Source organism: Bos mutus, chromosome 2, assembly GCF_027580195.1.
Source record: "Bos mutus isolate GX-2022 chromosome 2, NWIPB_WYAK_1.1, whole genome shotgun sequence".
NCBI lineage: Eukaryota > Metazoa > Chordata > Mammalia > Artiodactyla > Bovidae > Bos > Bos mutus.
The window spans coordinates 3,399,485-3,427,317 of record NC_091618.1 but is presented as its reverse complement, the minus strand read 5'-3'; the positions used below and the strand labels follow the sequence as shown (position 1 = coordinate 3,427,317).

The following is a 27,833-nucleotide window of genomic DNA, read 5'->3' as shown; positions in this document are numbered from 1 at the left end:
AGACCAAATAATAATAATGTAGTCAGTAAGCATGCCAAGGACTTTCAGTTCCTCCTCAAGGCTGTAGATGAGATTCTGAGTCATCTCCTGTGCGCTAATGTACAGGTACTGAAATCCCCACCAGGTGGAAGAAGTTAGCTACATGACGACCAGACTAGCTGTGATATCAGCTGCCACAATTCTGAGAATTGTCCTCACGGAAATGGAAACCAACCAAGCCTGGAACTAAAGATTTCTTGCACCTAAAAGAATCGAGATGACACTGGTTAGCTCTCTGATGACCAGTTTCAAGATGAGCGTCAGAGCTGACTATTGGTTCTGCATGTAGCCCCTTCCCTCTGCCTTTTGGGCTTCACTGGAGGCTCACTCCGTAAAGAAACGAGCCTGCAATGCAGCAGACCCAGGTTCAGTCTCTGGGTCGGGAAGACCCTCTGGAGAAAGAAGTGGCAACCCGCTTCAGTATTCTTGCCTGGGAAATCCCTTTGGACAGAGGAGCCGGGCAGGCTACAGTCGTTGGGGTCACAAGAGTCAGACACGACTTAGTGACTAGACCACCAGCACTGAGTTCCCCTGTCTAAGGATGTCCTGCCACCTGACTGTCCAGTGGGGAGAGCGGGCGTTTGGACAGGCACCCACCCTCTGCGCCACTTGACTGTCCAGTGGGGAGGGCAGGCGTTTGGACAGGCACCCACCCTCTGTGCCACCTGACTGTCCAGTGGGGAGGGCAGGCGCTTGGACAGGCACCCACCCTCTGTGCCACCTGACGGTCCAGTGGGGAGGGCAGGCGCTTGGACAGGCACCCACCCTCTGTGCCACCTGACTGTCCAGTGGGGAGAGCGGGCGTTTGGACAGGCACCCACCCTCTGTGCCACCTGACTGTCCAGTGGGGAGAGCGGGCGTTTGGACAGGCACCCACCCTCTGTGCCACCTGACTGTCCAGTGGGGAGAGCGGGCATTTGGACAGGCCCTCTGCACCATCCACCACCAGGATGTCAGCACCAAAATAAAGCAAGCTTTCCTTTCTCCCAACTGGCTTCTTTGTCGGCTTCTGAGCAGTGAGCAGCCGGGACCTGGGTTCCGTAACATCCTAACAGTCGATTGGGGGGTTTGTTTGGGTTTTTGTAAAGTAAATTCCTGATAACCCTCAATTAGTGCCTGACAAGCTTTGATAAGCGCCTGATGTCCTCTGATTGCCCGGCGTCCACTTCAGTGATGGTATCTAGAATAAACACCTTGCCAGCCACATGCCTATAGTGACCTTGCCAGGGCCATATGCCTCCCCTCACTAAGGCGCCTTTGTATTGGAGATTTTGGGTAATTCAGTTCTTTGGGGCCACCTGCTGTTCCTCTTCCCATGCTTTACACTGACACTTATGTGGTTTAGACTCACCAATAAAGGGTGAGCACACAAAACCCCAGGCCCCGCCTTCAGCCCCAATAAAAGCGGAACCCCAGACCCGAGGTTTCCAGCTTTCTGTCTGCCCCTGACCTGCTGTAGGGTCCCAGGTACGCCGTGTAACCTCCACGTCCTGTAAGTAACAGACCTTTTTTCTTTCAAAATTTTCTGCTGATTATTGCTGAAGGGCCTCTTGCAGTAGTAACCACCCTACTGTCTGGTCCAGCCACCACACTGGTTTTTGAGGGGTTAAGATCGCCACGCAACAGTTGTGCTGTGCGTGAGAGATCAGTGAGCAACTGATCTCAACGATCAGCGGCTTAACACAACCAACTCGTATTACTCGCCCAGGCAAAGACCACTGAGGGTGTGCAGAACTCTCTCCAAGAGGTGTTCTCCCGTGACTGAGGGATCCCAGCTGCCTCCATCTCTGGTTTCCGCCAGGAGGGGAGGAGAAAGACTGAGGTGACGCATATGGTTTCCACCTCATTGCAGCCTGGCAGTGGGCATCAGCACTGATGCCCACATGTGTTCTGGCCAGATTCAGTCTCCTGGGTCTAACCTGGATGGGGACCCAGAGAATGTCAGGGGAACAGGCTGAATGGGGATGGGCACCATAGCTCTGGCACACTGGCATTGGGGGATGTGTATTGGAGTGTTAACTGAAGGTTATGGGGGCCAAATTCTTAGCAGTGTTAGAGGGCAGGAAAAGGGCATCTGTTTTCGAAATGAAAACTAGAATCACTGTCTCCCTGAGGCTGAGGAAGAGAGAGCAGTCAGCCCAGTCTCCAAACAGGCAAGCCCTGGGCATGAGGTGGCAGCAGTTTCGGGGTGGGGGGGAAATGCCAGGACAGTCTCTGGCTTCTTCCAGATGGGGGTGGGGAGGAGAGGAGAAGAAAGAGGAGCAAGAAGAGAAGCTAGAAACGCTGCCCTGAATCTAAAAAAGGGACCATCTGCCCCCTACAGTCCTCTTTCTGCTAGACAAGTTCTCACCACCTCCTGAGAGGTTTCCATGATTCCTGAGACTTCGCTGAGGCTTAGAATGTACTTCCTGTGAATGGCAGGTTTATGGAATGAACGAATACCAGTAAATGCCCTGTTTTTTATTCCCAAATAGCATATTTAAAAAAAAAAAAAACTTGTTCAACAGCAGATGGCCATTGCCCTCTCCTGGAAGTGGGTTCAGGATGGTCACACCCAGACTCTATTATGGGAATTTATTCACTTAGGAGTGAAACCCATTGGAAAGATGACAAAGTATTTTAAAATTTTGGCATCGGCTAATGGCACATAGCTTTTTTCTATCCTCAGCTCTGTCCTGCCAGTCGATAAGAAGAAAAAAGAGGATTGCCTAGGGGCTGAGGCATGCCAAACTCTTAGTCCAGTAACTGGCGGTATCCCCACCCCATCCCCTATCCCACCGAACCCCAAACTCCCCGAGGGCTCAGCTGTTTAACTAGAGTTCAGAATAGACAAGGCAGTCACTGTGAGAAGTCAACCTGAGATCCTCTGAGAAGTCCATAGCCAGAAACGAACACTCAGGCCCTGTTGATTGCCGGCCTTGACGAGGGGCCGTGTCCTGTGTGTGTGTACATGTGTGTGTGCACACGCAGGCACCCACGAGCACAAGCCTGCACGTGCCTGGTTTGGTGTGACAGGAGGGGGTATGTGCACAGGTGTGTTGTGCGGGAACGTGATTATATTGTGTGGAATGATGTCCGCACCAGTAGATGAGCACAGAGTGTGTGTGCATACACACGCATGTGTGCACGAGTGGGTGTGTGTTCTGTGTACAAGTGTAAGGGTGAAAGAGATGGTGCTGCTTTAGTTCTGGAGAAAAACACTGCGGATCGGACCCCATGAGCAGAATTCCCAAGCCTTGACTCCAGTGTGGGGGTGCGTAAGCTACGTACGCTGGGGGACACACTGCCTACGACCTCTGGATCTCCCAGTTTGGTGGGATGGCCTGGTCACAGCCTCCAGGAACTCTCAGGAGGGTGAGGAGCATGGAGGTCTCAGCAGCGTACCACAGGGGAGAGGTGGTCTCGCCCAGCGAGTCGTGTAACAAAGCTGGGAGGCACCCCTGCACGCGTCCTGCATGCCCGATGAAGGCAGTCACGCTGGACCCGCCTGGGATGGAAGAACGTGTCTGCGATCTCCTTTCAAGATCATTGAATGTGAACAGGCCAGCAGGGGCCGGGGCAGAGGCTGGACTGCCTGTTAGAGGATCTAGGCTGGTCTGTCTGCATTTCTCCCCACAGAACCCTCAGCATGAAGACCCTCCTGCTGCTGGCAGTGATCATGGCCATCGGTAAGACTTAAACCTGACCTCTGGCAACAAGAGGCACAGCCCAGGGAGGGAGGCACCCTCCTCCAGCTTCCCTTCCCACCGCATCTGGCCCTCTCTCAGAAGTGGGGCAAGGGGTGGCAGGGAGAGGCAGAGGGAGGAGCTCGTAGAGTCCCAGGCCCCATCACCAGCTGCTGTCCTTCCAGGCCTGCTGCAAGTCCATGGAGGTTTGCTGAATTTCCGGAAAATGATCCAGTTCACGACAGGAAAGGAATCTGTGACCAGTTATAGACGCTATGGCTGCTACTGTGGAACGCGTGGCAGAGGAACCCCCAAGGATGCAACAGACTGGTGAGGCCACCCCAGCCCTCCCTCTGCCCATTTGTGGCCCCACAGGGGGCCAGGAGCTGGAAAGCTCCTGTTATCCCATTTGCACAGAACCCCAGGAAGTCCCGGCTGAAAAAGCAGCCAGACCGTTGGACATTCTGCTCTAGACTGTACCAATGTTCGGGTGTCTCTGCCCAGAACACAGGCCTGAGACCACAGGACACTGGGCTCCCTGGAGCCTGGGGAGGCAGCTCCAAGAACATACTCTTGTCACAGGTGTTGCAGGGCACATGACTGTTGCTACAAAAACCTGGAGAGTCGCGGGTGTCGCACCAAGTTCCTGAAATACAACGTTACTTATCAAGAGGACCAAATCGTCTGTGGTAAGAAATAGGCTGACAACTCTCAGCCTCCTTGGCTCATTTTCTCCTCTGGGCACTCTGCTGAGCCCAAAGGTAGATACACAGGGACAGTGTCCCTGCCTCAAGAATCTCACAGTGGACTGGGAAGTAAAGAAAGCCAACACACAACACGGTAGACTCCGCCAGGAAGTAAGAAAGCTGGCGGGGCTCTGAATGCAGCCTGTGGTTCAAGGACGCTCCCTGAAGATGGGGAATCCTAAACTGAGTCTTCAAGGCTGAGAGGAGTCAGGGGAAAGGAGAGCTGCAAGCATCCCAACAAGAGGACACAGCAGAGTCCAACGGGCCAGAAGGAACTGCAGCCTTTCTGGGCGGCAGAAGGGAAACATGAGGATGAGACAGAGTGAAGAGCGATGATGCTGGAGAGACGGGAAGGGGCTAGGTCAAGTTCCCAAGGCCATGTTGTACTTAGATTTTTGTCCTAAAGCAGTTCAATTCAGTCAGTTCAGTCATTCAGTCATGTCCAACTCTTTGTGACCCCATGAACTGCAGCACGCCAGGCCTCTGTGTCCATCACCAACTCCCAGAGTCCACCCAAACCCATGTCCATTGAGTCGGTGATGCCATTCAACCATCTCATCCTCTGTTGTCCCCTTCTCCTCCTGCCCTCAATCTTTCCCAGCATCAGGGTCTTTTCAAATGAGTCAGTGTTTCATATCAGGTGGCCAAAGTATTGGAGTTTCAGCTTCAACATCAGTACTTCCAATGAATATTCAAGGTCTGATCGCCTTTAGGATGGACTGTTTGGATCTCCTTGCAGTCCAAGGGACTCTCAAGAGTCTTCTCCAACACCACAATTCAAAAGCATCAATTCTTTGGTGCTCAGCTTTCTTTATGGTCCAATACTCACATCCATACATGACCACTGGAAAAACCATAGCTTTGACTAGACGGACCTTTGTTGACAAACTAATGTCTCTCCTTTTCAATATGCTGTCTAGGTTGGTCATAACTTTCGACAGTCCTTAAGGAAATGAGTTAAAACCCAGAATTGCATTTCAGAGGCTCTTGCCAAGTGTGGAAAGAGATACATAGAAGGGGGAGCCAGGAAAAGGCCATTGCCATCGTGCAGAAAAGAGACGGGAGAACTTGACCTATAGCAATGGCGGTCAGGATGGAAGAGGTGGAAAGTCCTGTCAAAACAGCTTTGAGATAGAATCAGTGGAGCTTGGTGGTTGATTGGGCAGGGTTCCTGGGAGTTGTTGGTTGGCTGTAGTACTGCATTGGTGGTATAACTGAGGAGGGCCTGGTAGGAGAGGGCAGGAGCAGTTCCACGGGGAGCATGTTGAGTTTGGAAGCTTCCAGAACATCCAGGGAGATGGGCAGCAGGCTGCTTGTGAAAAAACTCGCAGCTCAAGGGATGGTCTGGACACAGATGCAGGAGGCGGCCGCAGAGAGAGGAGAGTTGGAGGTACCCACTCATTTGGTGTTTAAAGGCCGAGAAAGGAGACAGAGGAGGGACAGTCAGAGAAGGAAGGGGGGAGACAAGAAGGCCGAGGAGTGGGCCAGGAAGAGAGGATTAACAGCAGCCGGTTTAACAGAGGGGTCCTCTAGGATGAGGGCTGACCAGGCTCCTTGGGTTTAGAGGCAGAACGACCACTGAGGACCTCAGTGGGAGTTGTTTCCATGGATCTGTGAGGGCAAAGCCAGATTAGAGCGGGTTGGAAGGTGGGTGGGAAGTGAAGCAGGTAATGAGTGTAGACAAAGTTCTGGAGCAAGTTTGGCTGTGGAGGGGAGGAGAGAGATGGGTGGTGGCTGGAAGGAATTGCCTAGTGCCCCAGACCTACTGACCCATGAGTGAGATTTTGAAAACCCACAGACTATTCCTCAACAGCCTGAGGTCTCTAAGATCAGAAATCATGTCTTCCCATCATGACCTTCCACAGGGCTCTGTGGCTTTAGCAGGCTCTGGGTGTCAAGCAACAAGATGCCCACCTAACAGAGGCTCAGAGAGTGAGCAAGTCTGACTCGCCTGTAACAGAGTCTGGGAGAGCGCAGTGCCAGTGCGAGGGCAGCTTCTCAGCTGTGTTGCCAGGGATCCAGTCCTTTCCCAACCTTCTGCTCTGCCACTTTGGCAGTGTGATTCCAAGGCACAGTCTAGGGCTCCAAGAGTCATGGCTTTCCTTTTGCACATCTTTCTTTTTGAGAGAGGAAATTCATCCTTCCTGGAAGTGTCCAGCAGACTTTCCCTTGTGGCTCATTGGTCAGGGCAAGAGCACATGCTCCCCGGACACTCATCACTACAGAGGAAACAGGGATAACCATGACTGGCTTACACCCATCAAGACCCATTCCCAGACCCCAGGGGCCAGGGGCTATGCACCTGAACACATCTGCTGGGGAGAAGAAAGAGACAGTGTCTAACAGCAAGGCTCTTCACAGCATCCCAGTGCATGACTTCTGGTGTCCCCACGAGACAGGGTGTGGGCTTCCTGAGGGCAGGAGTTCTGTCTCCCCATCAGTCAGAAATACTTGGACATCACTGCTTGTTCCAGACTAGAAACCCTGGGAGAACAGGAGCCATCTTTCCCCCAAGAATTCCCTTAAAGATCCAGGGACTACTAATGAACATCATTCCATTTATTTATTGTGATTTCAGAGGATGCGGATGACTGCAAGAGTCAAGTGTGTCAGTGTGATAAGATCGCTGCCAATTGCTTCGCAGCAAACCTGAAGACCTACAATAAGAAGCTCCGCTTCTACAAAAAGTTTCGGTGCCGAGGGGCTGCCCCTGCGTGCTGAGGGCCCCTCGTCCTGGAAGCCTTACCGCCAGATGCTCTTTCCTTCCCTAGCGCCCGACTCCCTACCCTAGCCATGTTCCCTGGCACATGAAGGAACACCCCTCTCCCACCCTAGAGTCCAGCCAGGAGTCCTTCTCTCCCCAGACAGAAAGCTTCCATCCAGAATGAGAAGCTCAACATCTGGGTGTGTCTACCGGCCCCTTTCCTCTGCTTCTTTGGACAGCAGGATTTCCCCTCATTTTCCACTCTTCTTCAAGTCCAAAGTCATGTTTAACTGCACAGCTACACCCCTGGCTGGCTCTCCTGAATAAAGCAGTTCACTTGGCAAACTATGTGCCCATGTGTGTGTGTGTATGTGCTCATGCACACCTGGGTGTAGGCATTCACACACTACCCCAGGCCCTTCTAGTGTGAGAACACACTAGTACTCGTATGGTAGTACAAGTGGAAGGACTTGAAAACACAAGCTTCAGTGTCAGACTGCCCGAGTCAGAGCCCCACCACCGCCACTTCCCTGAGCCTTAGCAACCTCGTTTAAGTAGCGGTCACTTCGGTACCCAGTGCACAGGCTTGCTGGAGAAGTAAAAGGGATAACGGATAAGCACTGGGCCTGACATGCCTGCCTCTGTCATTATCACAAGCAAAACCCAGCCTTCCTCCTCTCCTACACTGGGTGAGGGCAGCTCCTGCTGGCCTGTTGGGCAAAAACCGAAGTGTGGTTCCTGGCGTCTGGGGTCTATAGTCCAAGCCTCCTGTGAGATACGTTCTTCTATGTTGCCGCTCAGAGGTGGGCCAGTGTAACACTGGCCAGCAGTGGGACTCTCAGGGCATTTGTCCCCTCGCCCAGGGCTGGCTTCCTGGCTTGTGACCCAGGCAGCCCCAGTGGGCCCTGCGCTTGGTCCACGGCTCTGTCCAGCCATAGCAATGTTGTTCATGACGTGGAATCCTGCATTTAATTCTGCACTGGGACCCACAAAGTAGGTAGCTGGTCCTACCTTCACCTGGATGCTACTTCTGCTTTTTTTTCTTCTAGCTTCCTCTGAGATATTCCCACATGGACCAGAATTCTTTAATAATTGTCATCAGAGCCACTGGCTGTGTACAGTGGGGAAGGGCTCTAGGAAACTGAGCCTGTGTCTTTTCATTGGCTGAGTCTTTTCTGAGAGTCTGTCTTTCCTTCTTTCTTGGGCTCTTCTGTCCTTACAGGATGTGAGTGCTCTCCCTTCTGGTCGCCTGACTGTATTTCAATGAGGCTTCTGTTCATTCCTTTCTTACATAACTTTCTTGTAAATGTATTCCCCAATTAGAAGGTGTGTTGTGTGTTTGTGTGTGTTTTTTTTTAAAGAACAGTAATGAATATTTTTTTTTCCTCACAAAGGGAAGATTAGGAAACAGAATACAGAAAAAGTTCAGCCATAATCCTGATACTGGAAACATCCGCTGACTCTTGACTCTTCGGATTATTAAAAGTTGAAGGACCCTTTTCTGAGCGGTGACTGTCACACGTGAGCACATCCGTCCTCTGTAAAGTAGCAGCCATCTTCCCCGTGACGCCCTCGCCACACCTCTGCATCCCTGCTGCCCCTTGCCCTCTTGCTTCACCTAATAATCCACAGTTGACTCTATTTTTTTTTAACCTTTTATTTTCTTCAGGGGTATAGCCGATTAACAAACAATATTGTGACAGTTTCAGGTGAGCAGTGCAAGGTCTCAGCCATACATACACACGCACCCGTTCTCCCCCAGCTCCCTTCCCGTCCAGCCTCATAAGTTTAAGCTGAGTTCCGTGTGTTATACAGCTGGTCCTCGTTGGTTATCCGTCTTAAATACAGCAGTGTGTACGTGTCCATCTCAGACTCCCAACTGTCCCTTCCCCCATCCTTCCTCATAGCAACCATGACCACATTCTCGAAGTCACAGGTGACTCTTGAACGACAGGATTTGAATTGTGCAGGTCTATGTATACTAGGATTTTTTCAATGAGCAGGCTCTACAGTAAGGCAGAATCCGTGCTTTGTTGAATCCATACATATGGGGAGTCATGGGCACAAGAGCCCACTGTGAAGCTATGCACAGATCTCTGACTGTGCAGAAGCTCGGTGACCCTGACCCCTTTGTCTTTCAAGGATCAGCTGTATCTCATTCACCCATTACGGCTTTTGTTTCATTGTCTGCCTCTCGACATTAAAAAGTAAGCCACATGAGAGTATTTTTGTTTTTTGACTACTGTGCTCCCAGTGTTTAAATTAGCTCTTGGATGAAGGTGGCTGAACAAGATGCTAAACCATGGACTTTGAATTCTCAGGAGAAAACCCTGAAAAGATGGGGAAAAGGAGAGGCATGTGTGACATCACCAGAGTCCTTGAGTGCGGGGACCTGGACATGATACCAGGGGCCCCCAGGATGTACGGGGTGGGGCAGTCTGCCTGCCATAGAAGCAACAGTGTTGTGAAGCTGAGGCGCTTATCAAAAGGCCAAGGTCTGGCCCATCACCTCTGAACTTCATTTAGGCCTGAAACAAATGGCCATGAGAGCAAACACCTGTTGATGGGGAAAAAAAATGTAGAAACTAAATGTTGAGAATTATGCTTTATTTGGAGCTTTACTGAGGACTTCCACCCAGATACAGTCTCTCAGTAGCTCTGAGGACTGTCCTCAGGGGTAAGGGAGGAGCCAGGATATATAGGAGGTTTTTCAAAAATAAATAAATAAACAACAGCAAAGAAAACTTGGTAGTCAATCTGCAAAAGGTCCTCCCAACTAAAGAAATACCAGACATCTCAAGGTAATGAATTTAGTGCTTTTCTGTATATGGGAAGAGGCGAGAGTCTGGGTTTCAGGATGTCGCCCCTGTGATGTGCACCTTGCTATGGGGGCCAGTTTCCTGCTCCCTCCTGAGTCCCCCCAGGAAGCACTGTCAGGGGCGGCTGCTGCCTTGATGGGCACACTCCCTATTTAACTGAGATGGCAGGGGGCATTCTTTGTCCAACATCCCAGATTTCACAGACCTACAGAGATGCCCAGAGGTTTTATTATTTGCTAGGGTAGTGCTCCAGGTGCCACAAACTGGTGCCAGCGGTAAAGAACCCGCGTGCCAGTGGGGGAGACACAAGAGACCTGGGCTCAGTTCCCAGCTCAGGAAGATCCTCTGGAGGAGGGAATGGCAACCCGCTCCAGTATTCTTGCCTGGAGAATCCCAGGGACAGAGGAGACTGGTGGGCTACAGTCCATGGGCTCCCAAAGAGTTGGACATGACTGAAGTGACAGCACACACACCTCCAACTGAGTAGCTTAAACAATAGAAATATCTGCTCTCTCAGTTCTGGAGCCCAGAAGTCTAAGATCAAGGAGCCAGTGAGGTTGGCTCCTTCTGAGGTCTATGGGGGAGGGTCTGTTCCTTCCTCTCCCCAGGCTCTGGTGGTGACCTGGCCATCTTCAGGATTGCTTGGCGTGTAGAAGCATCCCCACCTCCTCTCAGCCTTCACCTTCATGCGGAATTCTCCCAGTGAAGATGTGTGTCTGTGTCCAACCTTCCCTTCTTCTAAGTCATCTGCATTAGGCCCACCCTAATAGTGTTAGACTCTTTGTGATCCCATGGACTGTAGCCCACCAGGCTCCTCTTTCCATGGGATTCTCCAGGCAAGAATACTGGAGTGGGTGGCCATTCCCTAACCTTATCCTAACTCATCACCTCCACAAAGACCCTCTTTCCAAATACAGTCACATCCTGAGGTCTTACTGGAGGTCAGGACTTCAATGTAGGAATGTGGTGGGAACACGAGTCAACCCATAATACAGGTCTAGCTCTTCAAGGAAACTGTATCTTCAAGATGAATGCTGCCTGGGTCGGCTGTGAGTCTGTATAGTTAGGTTACTGTAGTGTAAAGCCTTGAACCCAAACGGGACCTTCTGGTCTTCGCCCCACTATATCCTCTGCCTGCCTTATGTCTGTGGAAAAATCTGAGCCAGAGAAGAAGTTTAATCAGAGAAGTGAGCACATGAAGAAACAAAGGAGAGCAGTCAAAGGAGACCAAATAATAATAATGTAGTCAGTAAGCATGCCAAGGACTTTCAGTTCCTCCTCAAGGCTGTAGATGAGATTCTGAGTCATCTCCTGTGCGCTAATGTACAGGTACTGAAATCCCCACCAGGTGGAAGAAGTTAGCTACATGACGACCAGACTAGCTGTGATATCAGCTGCCACAATTCTGAGAATTGTCCTCACGGAAATGGAAACCAACCAAGCCTGGAACTAAAGATTTCTTGCACCTAAAAGAATCGAGATGACACTGGTTAGCTCTCTGATGACCAGTTTCAAGATGAGCGTCAGAGCTGACTGTACTGGTTCTGCATGTAGCCCCTTCCCTCTGTCTTTTGGGCTTCACTGGAGGCTCACTCCGTAAAGAAACGAGCCTGCAATGCAGCAGACCCAGGTTCAGTCTCTGGGTCGGGAAGACCCTCTGGAGAAAGAAGTGGCAACCCGCTTCAGTATTCTTGCCTGGGAAATCCCTTTGGACAGAGGAGCCGGGCAGGCTACAGTCGTTGGGGTCACAAGAGTCAGACACGACTTAGTGACTAGACCACCAGCACTGAGTTCCCCTGTCTAAGGATGTCCTGCCACCTGACTGTCCAGTGGGGAGAGCGGGCGTTTGGACAGGCACCCACCCTCTGTGCCACCTGACTGTCCAGTGGGGAGAGCGGGCATTTGGACAGGCCCTCTGCACCATCCACCACCAGGATGTCAGCACCAAAATAAAGCAAGCTTTCCTTTCTCCCAACTGGCTTCTTTGTCGGCTTCTGAGCAGTGAGCAGCCGGGACCTGGGTTCCGTAACATCCTAACAGTCGATTGGGGGGTTTGTTTGGGTTTTTGTAAAGTAAATTCCTGATAACCCTCAATTAGTGCCTGACAAGCTTTGATAAGCGCCTGTTGTCCTCTGATTGCCCGGCGTCCACTTCAGTGATGGTATCTAGAATAAACACCTTGCCAGCCACATGCCTATAGTGACCTTGCCAGGGCCATATGCCTCCCCTCACTAAGGCGCCTTTGTATTGGAGATTTTGGGTAATTCAGTTCTTTGGGGCCACCTGCTGTTCCTCTTCCCATGCTTTACACTGACACTTATGTGGTTTAGACTCACCAATAAAGGGTGAGCACACAAAACCCCAGGCCCCGCCTTCAGCCCCAATAAAAGCGGAACCCCAGACCCGAGGTTTCCAGCTTTCTGTCTGCCCCTGACCTGCTGTAGGGTCCCAGGTACGCCGTGTAACCTCCACGTCCTGTAAGTAACAGACCTTTTTTCTTTCAAAATTTTCTGCTGATTATTGCTGAAGGGCCTCTTGCAGTAGTAACCACCCTACTGTCTGGTCCAGCCACCACACTGGTTTTTGAGGGGTTAAGATCGCCACGCAACAGTTGTGCTGTGCGTGAGAGATCAGTGAGCAACTGATCTCAACGATCAGCGGCTTAACACAACCAACTCGTATTTCTCGCCCAGGCAAAGACCACTGAGGGTGTGCAGAACTCTCTCCAACAGGTGTTCTCCCGTGACTGAGGGATCCCAGCTGCCTCCGTCTCTGGTTCCGCCAGGAGGGGAGGAGAAAGACTGAGGTGACGCATATGGTTTCCACCTCATTGCAGCCTGGCAGTGGGCATCAGCTTTGATGCCCACATGTGTTCTGGCCAGATTCAGTCTCCTGGGTCTAACCTGGATGGGGACCCAGAGAATGTCAGGGGAACAGGCTGAATGGGGATGGGCACCATAGCTCTGGCACACTGGCATTGGGGGATGTGTATTGGAGTGTTAACTGAAGGTTATGGGGGCCAAATTCTTAGCAGTGTTAGAGGGCAGGAAAAGGGCATCTGTTTTCAAAATGAAAGCTAGAATCACTGTCTCCCTGAGGCTGAGGAAGAGAGAGCAGTCAGCCCAGTCTCCAAACAGGCAAGCCCTGGGCATGAGGTGGCAGCAGTTTCGGGGTGGGGGGGAAATGCCAGGACAGTCTCTGGCTTCTTCCAGATGGGGGTGGGGAGGAGAGGAGAAGAAAGAGGAGCAAGAAGAGAAGCTAGAAACGCTGCCTTGAATCTAAAAAAGGGACCATCTGCCCCCTACAGTCCTCTTTCTGCTAGACAAGTTCTCACCACCTCCTGAGAGGTTTCCATGATTCCTGAGACTTCGCTGAGGCTTAGAATGTACTTCCTGTGAATGGCAGGTTTATGGAATGAACGAATACCAGTAAATGCCCTGTTTTTTTATTCCCAAATAGCATATTAAAAAAAAAAAAAAAACTTGTTCAACAGCAGATGGCCATTGCCCTCTCCTGGAAGTGGGTTCAGGAAGGTCACACCCAGACTCTATTATGGGAATTTATTCACTTAGGAGTGAAACCCATTGGAAAGATGACAAAGTATTTTAAAATTTTGGCATCGGCTAATGGCACATAGCTTTTTTCTATCCTCAGCTCTGTCCTGCCAGTCGATAAGAAGAAAAAAGAGGATTGCCCAGGGGCTGAGGCATGCCAAACTCTTAGTCCAGTAACTGGCGGTATCCCCACCCCATCCCCTATCCCACCAAACCCCAAACTCCCCGAGGGCTCAGCTGTTTAACTAGAGTTCAGAATAGACAAGGCAGTCACTGTGAGAAGTCAACCTGAGATCCTCTGAGAAGTCCATAGCCAGAAATGAATATCAGGCCCTGATGATTGCCCGCCTTGACGAGTGGCTGTGTCCTGTGTGTGTGCACATGTGTGTGTGTGCACACGCAGGCACGCATGAGCACAAGCCGGCATGTGCCTGGTTTGGTATGATAGGAGGGGTTCTGTGCACAGGTGTGTTGTGCGGGAACGTGATTATATTGTGTGAAATGAAGTCCGCACCAGTAGATGAGCACAGAGTGTGTGTGTGTACACACGCATGTGTGCACGAGTAGGTGTGTGTTCTGTGTACAAGTGTAAGGGTGAAAGAGATGGTGCTGCTTTAGTTCTGGAGAAAAACACTGCGGATCGGACCCCATGAGCAGAATTCCCAAGCCTTGACTCCAGTGTGGGGGTGAGTAAGCTATGTACACTGGGGGACACACAGCCTACGACCTCTGGGTCTCCCAGTTTGGTGGGATGGCCTGGTCACAGCCTCCAGGAACTCTCAGGAGGGTGAGGAGCACGGAGGTCTCAGCAGCGTACCACAGGGGAGAGGTGGTCTCGCCCAGCGAGTCGTGTAACAAAGCTGGGAGGTGCCCCCTGCACGCGTCCTGCATGCCCGATGAAGGCAGTCACGCTGGACCCGCCTGGGATGGAAGAGCGTGTCTGCGATCTCCTTTAAAGACTCTCTTCATCAAGATCGTTGAATGTGAACAGGACAGCAGGGGCCGGGGCAGAGGCTGGACCGCCTGTTAGAGGATCTAGGCTGGTCTGTCTGTATCTCTCCCCACAGAACCCTCAGCATGAAGACCCTCCTCCTGCTGGCAGTGATCATGGCCATTGGTAAGACTTGAACCTGACCTCTGGCCACAAGGGGCCCAGCCCCGGAGGGAGGCACCCTCCTCCCCCAGCTTCCCTTCCCACCGCATCTGGCCCTCTCTCAGAAGTGGGGGCAAGGGGTGGCAGGGAGAGGCAGAGGGAGGAGCTCATAGGGTCCCAGGCCCCATCACCAGCTGCTGTCCTTCCAGGCCTGCTGCAGGTCCATGGAGATTTGCTGAATTTCCGGAAAATGATCAAGCTCATGACTGGAAAGGAACCTGCGACCCGTTATAGCTTCTATGGCTGCTACTGTGGAATGAGTGGCAGAGGAACCCCCAAGGATGCAACAGACTGGTGAGGCCACCCCAGCCCTCCCTCTGCCCACTTGTGTCCCCACAGGGGCCAGGAGCTGGAAAGCTCCTGTTATCCCATTTGCACAGAACCCCAGGAAGTCCCGGCTGAAAAAGCAGCCAGACCGTTGGACATTCTGCTCTAGACTGTACCAACATCTGGGTGTCTCTGCCCAGAACACAGGCCTGAGACCACAGGACACTGGGCTCCCTGGAGCCTGGGGAGGCAGCTCCAAGAACATACTCTTGTCACAGGTGTTGCAGGGCACATGACTGTTGCTACAAAAACCTGGAGAGTCGCGGGTGTCGCACCAAGTTCCTGAAATACAACGTTACTTATCAAGAGGACCAAATCGTCTGTGGTAAGAAACAGGCTGACAACTCTCAGCCTCCTTGGCTCATTTTCTCCTCTGGGCACTCTGCTGAGCCCAAAGGTAGATACACAGGGACAGTGTCCCTGCCTCAAGAATCTCACAGTGGACTGGGAAGTAAAGAAAGCCAACACACAACACGGTAGACTCCGCCAGGAAGTAAGAAAGCTGGCGGGGCTCTGAATGCAGCCTGTGGTTCAAGGACGCTCCCTGAAGATGGGGAATCCTAAACTGAGTCTTCAGGGCTGAGAGGAGTCAGGGGAAAGGAGAGCTGCAAGCATCCCAACAAGAGGACACAGCAGAGTCCAACGGGCCAGAAGGAACTGCAGCCTTTCTGGGCGGCAGAAGGGAAACGTGAAGATGAGACAGAGTGAAGAGCGATGATGCTGGAGAGACGGGAAGGGGCTAGGTCAAGTTCCCAAGGCCATGTTGTACTAGATTTTTGTCCTAAAGCAGTTCAATTCAGTCAGTTCAGTCATTCAGTCATGTCCAACTCTTTGTGACCCCATGAACTGCAGCACGCCAGGCCTCCATGTCCATCACCAACTCCCAGAGTCCACCCAAACCCATGTCCATTGAGTCGGTGATGCCATTCAACCATCTCATCCTCTGTTGTCCCCTTCTCCTCCTGCCCTCAATCTTTCCCAGCATCAGGGTCTTTTCAAATGAGTCAGTGTTTCATATCAGGTGGCCAAAGTATTGGAGTTTCAGCTTCAACATCAGTACTTCCAATGAATATTCAGGACTGATTGCCTTTACGATGGACTGGTTGGATCTCCTTGCAGTCCAAGGGACTCTCAAGAGTCTTCTCCAACACCACAATTCAAAAGCATCAATTCTTCGGTGCTCAGCTTTCTTTATGGTCCAATACTCACATCCATACACGACCACTGGAAAAACCATAGCTTTGACTAGATGGACCTTTGTTGACAAAGTAATGTCTCTCCTTTTCAATATGCTGTCTAGGTTGGTCATAACTTTCGACAGTCCTTAAGGAAATGAGTTAAAACCCAGAATTGCATTTCAGAGGCTCTTGCCAAGTGTGGAAAGAGATACATAGAAGGGGGAGCCAGGCAAAGGCCATTGCCATCGTGCAGAAAAGAGACGGGAGAACTTGACCTATAGCAATGGCGGTCAGGATGGAAGAGGTGGAAAGTCCTGTCAAAATAGCTTTGAGACAGAATCAGTGGAGCTTGGTGGTTGATTGGGCAGGGTTCCTGGGAGTTGTTGGTTGGCTGTAGTACTGCATTGGTGGTATAACTGAGGAGGGCCTGGTAGGAGAGGGCAGGAGCAGTTCCACGGGGAGCATGTTGAGTTTGGAAGCTTCCAGAACATCCAGGGAGATGGGCAGCAGGCTGCTTGTGAAAAAACTCGCAGCTCAAGGGACGGTCTGAACACAGATGCAGGAGGTGGCCGCAGAGAGAGGAGAGTTGGAGGTACCCACTCATTTGGTGTTTAAAGGCCGAGAAAGGAGACAGAGGAGGGACAGTCAGAGAAGGAAGGGGGGAGACAAGAAGGCCGAGGAGTGGGCCAGGAGGAGAGGATTAACAGCAGCGGGTTTAACAGAGGGGTCCTCTAGGATGAGGGCTGACCGGGCTTCTTGGGTTTAGAGGCAGAACGACCACTGAGGACCTCAGTGGGAGTTGTTTCCATGGATCTGTGAGGGCAAAGCCAGATTAGAGCGGGTTGGAAGATGGGTGGGAAGTGAAGAGAGGTCATGAGTGTAGACAAAGTTCTGGAGCAAGTTTGGCTGTGGAGGGGAGGAGAGAGATGGGTGGTGGCTGGAAGGAATTGCCTAGTGCCCCAGACCTACTGACCCATGAGTGAGATTTTAAAAACCCACGGACTATTCCTCAACATCCTGAGGTCTCTAAGATCAGAAATCATGTCTTCCCATCATGACCTTCCACAGGGCTCTGTGGCTTTTGCAGGCTCTGGGTGTCAAGCAACAAGATGCCCACCTAACAGAGGCTCAGAGAGTGAGCAAGTCTGACTCTCCTGTAACAGAGTCTGGGAGAGGGCAGTGCCAGGGTGGGGGCAGCTTCTCAGCTGTGTTGCCAGGGATCCAGTCCTTTCCCAACCTTCTGCTCTGCCACTTTGGCAGTGTGATTCCAAGGCACAGTCTAGGGCTCCAAGAGTCATGGCTTTCCTTTTGCACATCTTTCTTTTTGAGAGAGGAAATTCATCCTTCCTGGAAGTGTCCAGCAGACTTTCCCTTGTGGCTCATTGGTCAGGGCAAGAGCACATGCTCCCCGGACACTCATCACTACAGAGGAAACAGGGATGACCATGACTGGCTTACACCCATCAAGACCCATTCCCAGACCCCAGGGGCCAGGGGCTATGCACCTGAACACATCTGCTGGGGAGAAGAAAGAGACAGTGTCTAACAGCAAGGCTCTTCACAGCATCCCAGTGCATGACTTCTGGTGCCCCACGAGATGGGGTGTGGGCTTCCTGAGGGCAGGAGTTCTGTCTCCCCATCAGTCAGAAATACCTGGACATCACTGCTTGTTCCAGACTAGAAACCCTGGGAGAACAGGAGCTGTCTTTCCCCCAAGAATTCCCATAAAGATCCATGGACTACTAATGAACATCATTCCATTTATTTATTGTGATTTCAGAGGATGCGGATGACTGCAAGAGTCAAGTGTGTCAGTGTGATAAGATCGCTGCCAATTGCTTCGCAGCAAACCTGAAGACCTACAATAAGAAGCTCCGCTTCTACAACAAGTTTCGGTGCCGAGGGGCTGCCCCCGCATGCTGAGGGCCCCTCATCCTGGGAGCCTTACCGCCAGACGCTCTTTCCTTCCCTAGTGCCCGACTCCCTACCCTAGCCATATTCCCTGGCACATGAAGGAACACCCCTCTCCCACCCTAGAGTCCAGCCAGGAGTCCTTCTCTCCCCAGACAGAAAGCTTCCATCCAGAATGAGAAGCTCAATGTCTGGGTGTGTCTACCGGCCCCTTTCCTCTGCTTCTTTGGACAGCAGGATTTCCCCTCATTTTCCACTCTTCTTCAAGTCCAAAGTCATGTTTAACTGCACAGCTACACCCCTGGCTGGCTCTTCTGAATAAAGCAGTTCACTTGGCAAACTATGTGCCCATGTGTGTGTGTGTGTATATGTGCTCATGCACACCTGGGCGTAGGCATTCACACACTGCCCCAGGCCCTTCTAGTGTGAGAACACACTAGTACTCGTATGGTAGTACAAGTGGAAGGACTTGAAAACACAAGCTTCAGTGTCAGACTGCCCGAGTCAGAGCCCCACCACCGCCACTTCCCTGAGCCTTAGCAACCTCGTCTAAGTAGCGGTCACTTCGGTACCCAGTGCACAGGCTTGCTGGAGAAGTAAAAGGGATAACGGATAAGCACTGGGCCTGACATGCCTGCCTCTGTCATTATCACAAGCAAAACCCAGCCTTCCTCCTCTCCTACACTGGGTGAGGGCAGCTCCTGCTGGCCTGTTGGGCAAAAACCGAAGTGTGGTTCCTGGTGTCTGGGGTCTATAGTCCGAGCCTCCTGTGAGATACGTTCTTCTATGTTGCCGCCCAGAGGTGGGCCAGTGTAACACTGGCCACCAGTGGGACTCTAAGGGCATTTGTCCCCTCGCCCAGGGCTGGCTTCCTGGCTTGTGACCCAGGCAGAGTCCCAGTGGACCCTGCACCTAGTCTACGGCTCTATCCAGCCGTTGCAAATTGTTGATGTCGTGGAATCTTGCATTTTATTCTGCACAGGGACCCACAGATTCGGCAGCCGGTCCTGCCCTCACGGCTACTTCCACTTTTCTCATCTAGGGTACCTCTCGGATATTCCCACCTGGACCAGAAGTCTTTATTAATCGTCATCAGAGCTGCTGGCTGTGTACAGTGGGGAATCGCTCTAGGGAACAAAGAGTCCATGGCTTTTCATGGGCTGAGTCCTTACCAGGAAGGATGAGGAGCCTTCCCTTCTTCCCACTGGGGGTCTTCTATCCTTACAGGATGCGATAATGCCCCCTTTTGGGCCCCTGACAGTATTTGATTGAGGTTTCTGTTTATTCATTTACTACATAACTTTCTTTTCGTAGGCTTCCCTGGTGCCTCAGACTGTAAAGAATCTTTCTGAAATGCAGAAGAACCGAGTTCAATCCCTGGGTTGGGAAGATCCCCTGGAGAAGGAAATGACTACCCACTCCAGTATTCTTGCCTGGAGAATCCCATGGACAGAGGAGCCTGATGGGCTACAGTCCGTGGGGTTGCAAAGAGTCAAACATGACTGAGCAACTAACACTTTCACTTTGGGGCTTCCCTGCTCCCTCAGATAGTAAAGAATCTGCCTTCAGTGCAAGAGACCTGGGTTTGATCCCTGGATTGGGAAGATACCCTGGAGGAGGGAAAGGCTACCCACTCCAGTATTCTTACCTAGAGAATTCCATGGATAGAGGAGCCTGACGGGCTGGAGTTCATGGGTTGCAAAGCGTTGGACATGATTGAGTGACTGACACTTCCTTTTGTAAATGTATTTTCAAATTAGTTTCTTTAAAAAGCAGAGTAAAGAAAAAGTAGGAAACAGAGAGTATAGAAAGAGTTCAACCATGATCCTGATATTGGAAGCAACCACTGACAATAGGCTGACACGTCTAATTATCAACAGCTTCAGAAAACTTTTCTGAGCACTGACTGTCCCGCGTGAGCAAGTCCATCCTGTGCAAAGCAGCAGCCTTCTTCCCCGTGACACTCCCGCCACCCCCACCCATCATTGCTGCCTCGTTCCCTCTTGCTTCATCACCACCTAATATTCCACCGTTGACTCTCTTTTTAACTTTGTATTTTCTATTGGTGTATAACTGATTAATAAATAATGTTGTGAGAGTTTCAGGTGAGCAGCCCTACATATACATGAATCCATTCTCCCCCAAAACTCCCCCCCACATCCAGCCTGCCACATAACAGTGAGCTGAGTTTCATGTGCTACAGAGGAGGTCCCTGTTGATTACCCACTTTAAATATAGCGGTGTGTACCTGTCCACCCCAAACACCCTAACTATCCCTGCCCCTCATCCATCCCCTGGCAACCATAAGCTCATTCTCAAAATCATAGTTGACTCTTGAAGAACCAGGATTTGGATTCCATTTATACTAGGATTTTTTTCAATAAATAGGCGCTCCAGTAACACATAATCCAAGGTTAGTTGAACTGACATATATGGGGAATGGATGACACGAGAGCAGACTATCAAGCTGGGTGCACATCTGCGACTGTGTAGAGGGTCGGTGCTGCTAACCCCCGTGTCTCTCAAGGGTCAGCTGTGTATCGCTCACCTATTGTGCCTTTTGTTTCATTGTCTGTCTCTCTCCACCAAAATGTAAGCCCCATGAGAGTGTTTTTGTTTTTCACTAATGTACTCCAAGTGCTAAAATTAGCCCTTGGATGAAGGAGGCTGAACAAGAAACCAGACAATGAATTTTGAATTCATAGGGAAAATCCTGAAAGATGAAAAAGGAGAGGCAGTCTGTGACATCACCAGAGTCCTTGAATGCGGGGACCTGGACATGATACCAGGGGCCCCCAGGATACACGGGGGTGGGGCAGTTTGCCTGCCATAGAGACAACAGTATTCCCAAGTTGAAGTGCTTAGTAAAAGGCGAAGGTCTAGCCCATCACCTCTGAACTTCATTTAGGCCTAAAACCAATGGCCATAAGAGCAAAAATATAGATGGAAAAAAAAGTGCATAACCTAAACATTCAGAATTATGCTTTATTGGGGGCTTTACTGAGGACTTCAGCCTGGATACAGTCTCTCAGGTAGGTCTGAAGACTGTTCTCAGGGATAGGGAGGAACCAGGATATATAGGAATTTTTGCAAAAAAGGCAAACATACAACAACCCCAAAAAGCCCAGGTAGTTAACATCAAAAGATACCTGCCAACTAGAGGAAAACCAGATGTCTCAAGTTAACGAATTTGTCACTTTTCTGTGTATTAAAAGAGGCAAGAATCTGGGCTTGATGCGATCATTCCTGTGATAGACACCTGACCTACCTGGGGCCGGTATCCTGTTTCCCTCCAACCAAAACCCCCTCTGGGACACTGTCAGGGGCGGCTGCTGGCCTGATGGCCATGCCATCCTCTGTTTACTGAGACTGAAGGGGGCATTCTTTGTCTTCAAACCCCAGATGGCAAGGACCCACAGAGATCCCTGGAGGTTTTTTTATTTCCTAGGAATTTGTAACAGGTACCACAAGTACCTGAGTAGCTTAAGCAATAGAAATTTCTGGGCTCTCATTTTGGAGACCTGAACTCTAAGATCAAGGTGCCAGTGAGGTTGGTTTCTTTCTGAGGTCTGTGGGGAGGCTCTGTTCCTCCCTCTCCCCAGTATCTGGGGATCCTGGCCATCTTTAGGCTTCCTTGGTGTATAGAAGCATCCCCACCTCAAACTCAGCCTTCACTTTCATGTGGAATTCTCCCTGTGAAGATGTGTGTCTTTGTCGAAACTTCTGCTTCTTCTAAAGACACCAGTCATCCTGCATTAGGCCCACCCTAATAGCCTTATCCTAACTCATCACCTCCATAAAGACTGTGTTCCCAAAGACATCCTGAGGTCTTAACGAAGGTCAGGATTCAATGTAGGAATTTGGTGGGGACAAATTTGGTGGTCAATACTTCACACTGGTCTAGCTCTTCAAGGTCAGCTCTTCAAGGTCTAGTATCTTCAAGATGAATGTTGCCTGAAATGGTTATGAGTCAGTATAGTTAGGTTCAGTGCAGTCGCTCAGTCGTGTCCAACTCTTTCCAACCACATGGACTACAGGACGCCAGGCCTCCCTGTCCATCACCAACTCCCGGAGTTTACTCAAACTCATGTCCATTGAGTCAGTGATGCCATCCAATCATCTCATCCTCTGTAGTCCCCTTCTCCTCCTGCCCTCAATCTTTCCCAGCATCAGGGTCTTTCCAATGAGTCAGTTCTTCACATCAGGTGGCCAAAGTATTGGAGCTTCAGCTTCAACATCAGTCCTTCCAATGAATATTCAGCACTGAAGATGGCAAGAATACACAGAAAATCTATACAAAAAAGATCTTCACGACCCAGGTAATCACTGGTGTGATCACTCACCTAGAGCCAGACATCCTGGAATGTGAAGTCAAGTGGGCCTTAGGAAGCATCACTATGAACAAAGCTGGTGGAGGTGATGGAATTCTTGAGCTATTTCAAACCCTAAAAGATGATGCTGTGAAAGTGCTGCACTCAAGATGCCAGCAAATTTGGAAAACTCAGCAGTGGCCACAGGACTGGAAAAGGTCAGTTTTCATTCCAATCCTAAAGAAAGGCAATGCCAAAGAATGCTCAAACTACCGCACAATTGCACTCATCTCACATGCTAGCAAAGTAATACTCAAAATTCTCCAAGCCAGGCTTAAATAGTATATGAACCATGAACATCCAGATATTCAAGCTGGTTTTAGAAAAGGCAGAGGAACCAGAGATCAAATTGCCAACATCTGCTGGATCATGGAAAAAGCAAGAGAGTTCCATAAAAACATCTATTTCTGCTTTATTGACTATGCCAAAGCCTTTGACTGTGTGGATCACAACAAACTGTGGAAAATTCTTCAAGAGATGGGAATACCAGACCATCTGACCTGCCTCCTGAGAAATCTGTATGCAGGCCAAGAAGCAACAGTTAGAACTGGACATTGAACAAAAGGCTGGTTCCAAATTGGGAAAGGAGTACATCAAGGCTGTATATTGTCATCCTGCTTCTTTAACTTACATGCAGAGTACATCATGAGAAACACTGGGCTGGATGAAGCACACACTGGAATCAAGATTTCCAGGAGAAATATCAATAACCTCAGATATTCAGATGACACCACCCCTATGGCAGAAGGTGAAGAAGAACTAAAGAGCTTCTTGATGAACGTGAAAGAGGAGAGTGAAAACATTGGCTTAAAAGTCACGATTCAGAAAACAAAGATCATGACATCTGGTCCCATAACTTAGTGGCAAATAGATGGGAAAACAGTGGAAACAGTGACAGACTTTATTTTGGGGGCTCCAAAATCACTGCAGATGGTGACTGCAGCCATGAAATTAAAAAAGGCTTGCTCCTTGGAAGAAAAGTTGTGACCAACCTAGATAGCATATTAAAAAGAAGAGACATTACTTTGTCAAAAAAGGTGCATCTAGTCAAAACTATAGTTTTTCCAGTGGTCATGTATGGATGTGAGAGTTGGACCATAAAGAGAGCTGAGTGCTGAAGAACTGATGCTTTTGAACCGTGGTGTTGGAGAAGACTCTTGAGAGTCCCTTGGACTGCAAGGAGATCCAACCAGTCCATCCTAAAGGAGATCAGTCCTGAATATTCATTGGAAGGACTGATGCTGAAGCTGAAACTCCAATACTTTGGCCATCTGATGTGGAGAACTGACTCATTTGAAAAGACCCTGATGCTGGGAAAGATTGAAGGCAGGAAAGAAGGGGGTGACAGAGGATGAGATGGTTGGATGGCATCACCAACGCAATGGACTTGAGTTTGAGTAAGCTATGAGAGTTGGTGATGGACAGGGAAGCCTGGCGTGCTGCAGTCCAGGGGGTCACAAAGAGTTGGACATGACTGAGCTACTGAACTGAACTGAACAGCTTTTGGCACCAGATGACCCAAGTATCGGAGCTTCAACCTCTACATCAGTCCTTTCAATGAATCTTCAGTGTTTATTTCCTTTAAGATTGACTGGTTTGATCTCCCTGCAGTCTAAGGGACTCTCAAGAGTCTTCTCCAGTACCACATTTCAAAAGCCTCAATTATTTGGCACTCAAGATTTCTCCATGGTACAACTCTCACATCCACACATGATTACTGGAAAAACTATCTCTTTGACTACAAAAGATAAACTGTACATAAAACAATCCAGTTGATGCTGGTAAGACCACCAATGGCTAATTTCAAGATGACTCTGAGAGCTGACTGTGCAGTTTCTGCATGTAGCCTTCTCCCTCTGCCTGTAAAAGCGTATACCTGATTGTCTGTTGGACAGGCATCCGCCCTCTGCACCCTATCCCTACCCAGTCATCAGCATCCAACAGAAAGCAAACTCTCCACCAACCTCTCCTCTTCATGGCCTTTTAAGTGGCAAGCAGCCGGACCTCGGTTCCGTAACATCCTGACAGTTGTTTCGGGATTTGTTTAGTCTTTTATAAATTAAGTGCCTGATGACCTTTGCCTGGGGCCTGACAGCCTTTGATTAGCGCCTGATATCTTCTGATTGCCAGGCACCCACTTCAAAGACAGCTATCTAGAATAAACACCTTGCCAGCAACATGACTACATAAAGGGCCATATTGCTTCCCCTCTAAAGCTCTTTGTATTGGAGATTTTGGTTAATCTTTTGGGCCGCTTGTTTTTCCTCTTCCAGCACTCTACAGTGCCGCTCACTTGTTTTAAATTCACCAGGAAAGAGTGAGCACACAAAACCCTAGGCCCCAACCTTCAACCTCCATAAAAGCAGAACCCCAGACCCGAGATCTCCAGCTTTCTCTACCCCTGACCTCCCTGTGGGGTCCCAGGTGGGCCATGTAACTTCCAGGTCCTGTAAGTAATAAAACTTTATACTCTCAGTTTTCTGATGATCATGGCTGAAGGGTATCTTGCAGTAGTAATAACCGTATGGTCTGGTCCAGCCACAACATTGCTTATTAAGGGGTTAAGACTGCTATGCAACACTTTTCCTCATCACTGATCTCAAAGATCAGCTGTTTAACACAAGAAACTTGTATTTCTCGCCCAGGCAAAGATCACTGAGGGTCTGCGGGCCTTTCTCTGATGGGTGTCCCGCATGCTGTGACAGAGGGATCCAAGCTGCCTCCAGCTTCTGGTTCCAACATGAGGGGCAGAGAGAGCCTGGGGCATCGCACACACATTTACCTCACTGCAGCCTGGCATGGCCCTCAGCACTGATGCCCACACTTTCCTGACCAGGTTCAGTCTCCAGGGCCTAACCTGGAGCGGGGGCTGGAGAAGGTGGGGAACCAGCCAGAAAGGGGATGGGCATCACAGGCTCTGCTATCTGCCTTTTGAGGGATGGGTGTTGGGAAGTGTTAACTGAAAGCCATCGCAGCTAAATTCTTAGCAGTGGTGAAGGGCTTGAAAAAGGCATCTGTTTTGGAAATAGAATCACTGTCTGTCTGAGGCTGAAGAAGAAAGAGCAATAGATCCCAGGAGTGTCTATCCGCTCCATCTCCAGATGGGTAAGGACTGGAGACGAGGGGGTGGCAATACTTGAAGGGGAAATTCCAAAACACTCTCTGGCTTTTTCCAGTTTGGGCAGGAGGAGGAGAGGAGAAGAAAGAGGAGCAAGAAGGTGGAAGTGCTGGTCCAAGTCCTAGGAAAGGGACCACCTACCCCACTGCAGTTCTTTCCCTGCTGAGGCCCCTGGGGGCGGGACAAGTTCTCATCACCTCCTGAGAGGTTCACAGGGGTCCTGGCACTTTGTGGAGGCTTAGTATGTACTTCTTGAATGACTGGTTTATGGAATGAATGAATAACACTAACTGCCCTGCTTCTTATTCCCAACTGGCTTACTTAGCAGCAGAAAGGAAAAATCCTTGGTCAGCAGCAGATGGCCCTTGCCCTTTCCTGGAAGTGGGTTCAGGAGGGTCACACCCAGACCCAGTTATGGGAATTTATTCACTCAGAGAGAGAACCACAGGAAAGATGACAAAATAATCTTCAGTTTTGTCATCAGCTAATGCCACATAAGGATGGAAAAACCCTCAGTTCTGTACTGCTGATGAGAGAGGAAAAAGAGGATTGTCTAGGGGCAGTGGCATTTCAAAGTCTGAGTCCAGGAACTGGTGGTATCCTCACCCGTCCCCTAACCCACTAATCCCAAGCTCCCCGAAGGATCAGCTATTTAACTGGAGTTAGGAATAAACAGGGCAGTCACTTGGAGCCATCAACTCAGGATCCTCTGATAAGTAAAGAGCCGGAAATGAACACCCAGTCCCTGATGACTGGCCGCCTTCCAGAGTGGCTGTGGTGTCCATGTGTGTACACATGAGTGCAAGACTGCACGTGCTTGATCTGGTGAGACGAGAAGGTGTGGTGTGCACAAGTGTGTTGTGTGTGTACGTGAATAAATTATGTAAAAGAATGTCTACACTAGTAGATGAGCTCAAGACTGTGTGTGTGTGTGTGCATGAGTAGGTGTGTGTTTGTGTATGTACCTGTGTAAGGGTTCAAAGAAAGGGAGATGCTTTATTTCTGGAGAAAAACACTACGGATCCGACTCCATGAGTGGAATTCCCAAGCCTTGACTCCAGTGTGGAGGGTAAGTAAGATTTATCTAATGGGGGACACACAGCTTAGACCTCAGAGATCTCAAAGTTTCTTCTGATGACCTGGTCACAACCTCCCAGGAACACTTATTCAAATGAGAATCATGAAGGTCTCAGTGTTTCATGGGGCGAGGGGTGGTCTTGAGCAGTGAAATGTTTACCAAAGCTGGGAAGCGCCCTCTCCACGTGTACTCTATGCCTGATGAAGGCCGTCACGCTGGACCTGCCTGGGCTGAGAAGCGAGTCTGCGAGTTCTTTAAATACTCTCTTCATCTGAACTGTTGAATGTGAGCAGGACAGTAGTATTCTGGGCAGAAGTTAGTATTCCCCTGGAAGAGGAGTCTAGGCCGTTCTATCTGTATTTCTCCCCCACAGAACCCTCAGCATGAAGACCCTCCTGCTGCTGGCAGTGATCATGGCCTTTGGTAAGAGTTGACCCTACTACCAGAAGGGGGACAGCCCAGGGAGGGGGGCACTTTCAGTCCCAAGGCTCTCTTCCCACTGCATCCGGCCCCCTCTCTGTGGGGAGGAGAGAGGGGTTGGCAGAGAGAGGCGGAGGAGTGCGCGCTGCCCCAGGCCCCATCCCAGGCCTTCTCCTTCCAATTCTCCTGTCGGTCCACAGAGATAGGTGGATTTGGGGAAATGATCAAGCATACAACAGGAAACGGAGCCCTGTTCAGCTACGGTGCCTACGGCTGCTACTGAGGAGTGGGTGGCAGAGGATCCCCCAAGGATGCAACGGATCGGTGAGGCCACCCCAGATGGTGAGACCAGCCCTCTGCCCACCTGTGGCCCCAGCTGGGGTGGGAGCTAAAGGCTCATGCCATCGTCAAAGAACTCCAGGGAATTCCAGCTGAAAAACCAGCCAACCTGGTGGAAACTGTGCTCTCAACTATTCCCATGTCCCTGGGTCTCTCCCAACGGGGGCAGAGACCAGGGGGCACTGGGCTCCCTGGAGCATAGGGAGGCAGCCTCAATAGCTCAGTCTTGTCACAGGTGCTGTTGGACGCATGACTGGTGGTACAGAAAACTGCAGAATCGTGGGTATGGCACCAAGTTCCTGAAATATAGTTATTGCCATGGCCAAATCATCTGTGGTAAGAACGAGTTCTACAACTGCACCCAGCCTCCTCTGCTCTTTTTCCTGTGTTCGCTGTGCCAGGCACCAGAGCT

The 27,833-nt window shown here is 50.4% G+C and overlaps 2 protein-coding genes across 2 annotated transcripts; both read left to right on the top strand.

The window, feature by feature from the left end:
- Positions 1-1,447: 1,447 nt before the first annotated feature.
- On the top strand, positions 1,448-7,490 carry LOC102279309 (phospholipase A2, membrane associated-like). The gene is made up of 5 exons (XM_070379240.1): positions 1,448-1,531; positions 3,658-3,707; positions 3,890-4,034; positions 4,287-4,393; positions 7,029-7,490. The coding sequence occupies exons 2-5, from the start codon at positions 3,668-3,670 to the stop codon at positions 7,169-7,171; spliced, it is 435 nt and encodes a 144-aa protein (XP_070235341.1). The 5' UTR covers positions 1,448-1,531; positions 3,658-3,667; the 3' UTR covers positions 7,172-7,490.
- Positions 7,491-12,403: 4,913 nt separating this feature from the next.
- LOC102276213 (phospholipase A2, membrane associated) lies at positions 12,404-18,417 on the top strand. Its single transcript, XM_070379244.1, has 5 exons — positions 12,404-12,450; positions 14,595-14,644; positions 14,830-14,974; positions 15,226-15,332; positions 17,966-18,417. The coding sequence occupies exons 2-5, from the start codon at positions 14,605-14,607 to the stop codon at positions 18,106-18,108; spliced, it is 435 nt and encodes a 144-aa protein (XP_070235345.1). The 5' UTR covers positions 12,404-12,450; positions 14,595-14,604; the 3' UTR covers positions 18,109-18,417.
- The last annotated feature ends 9,416 nt before the right edge of the window (positions 18,418-27,833 follow it).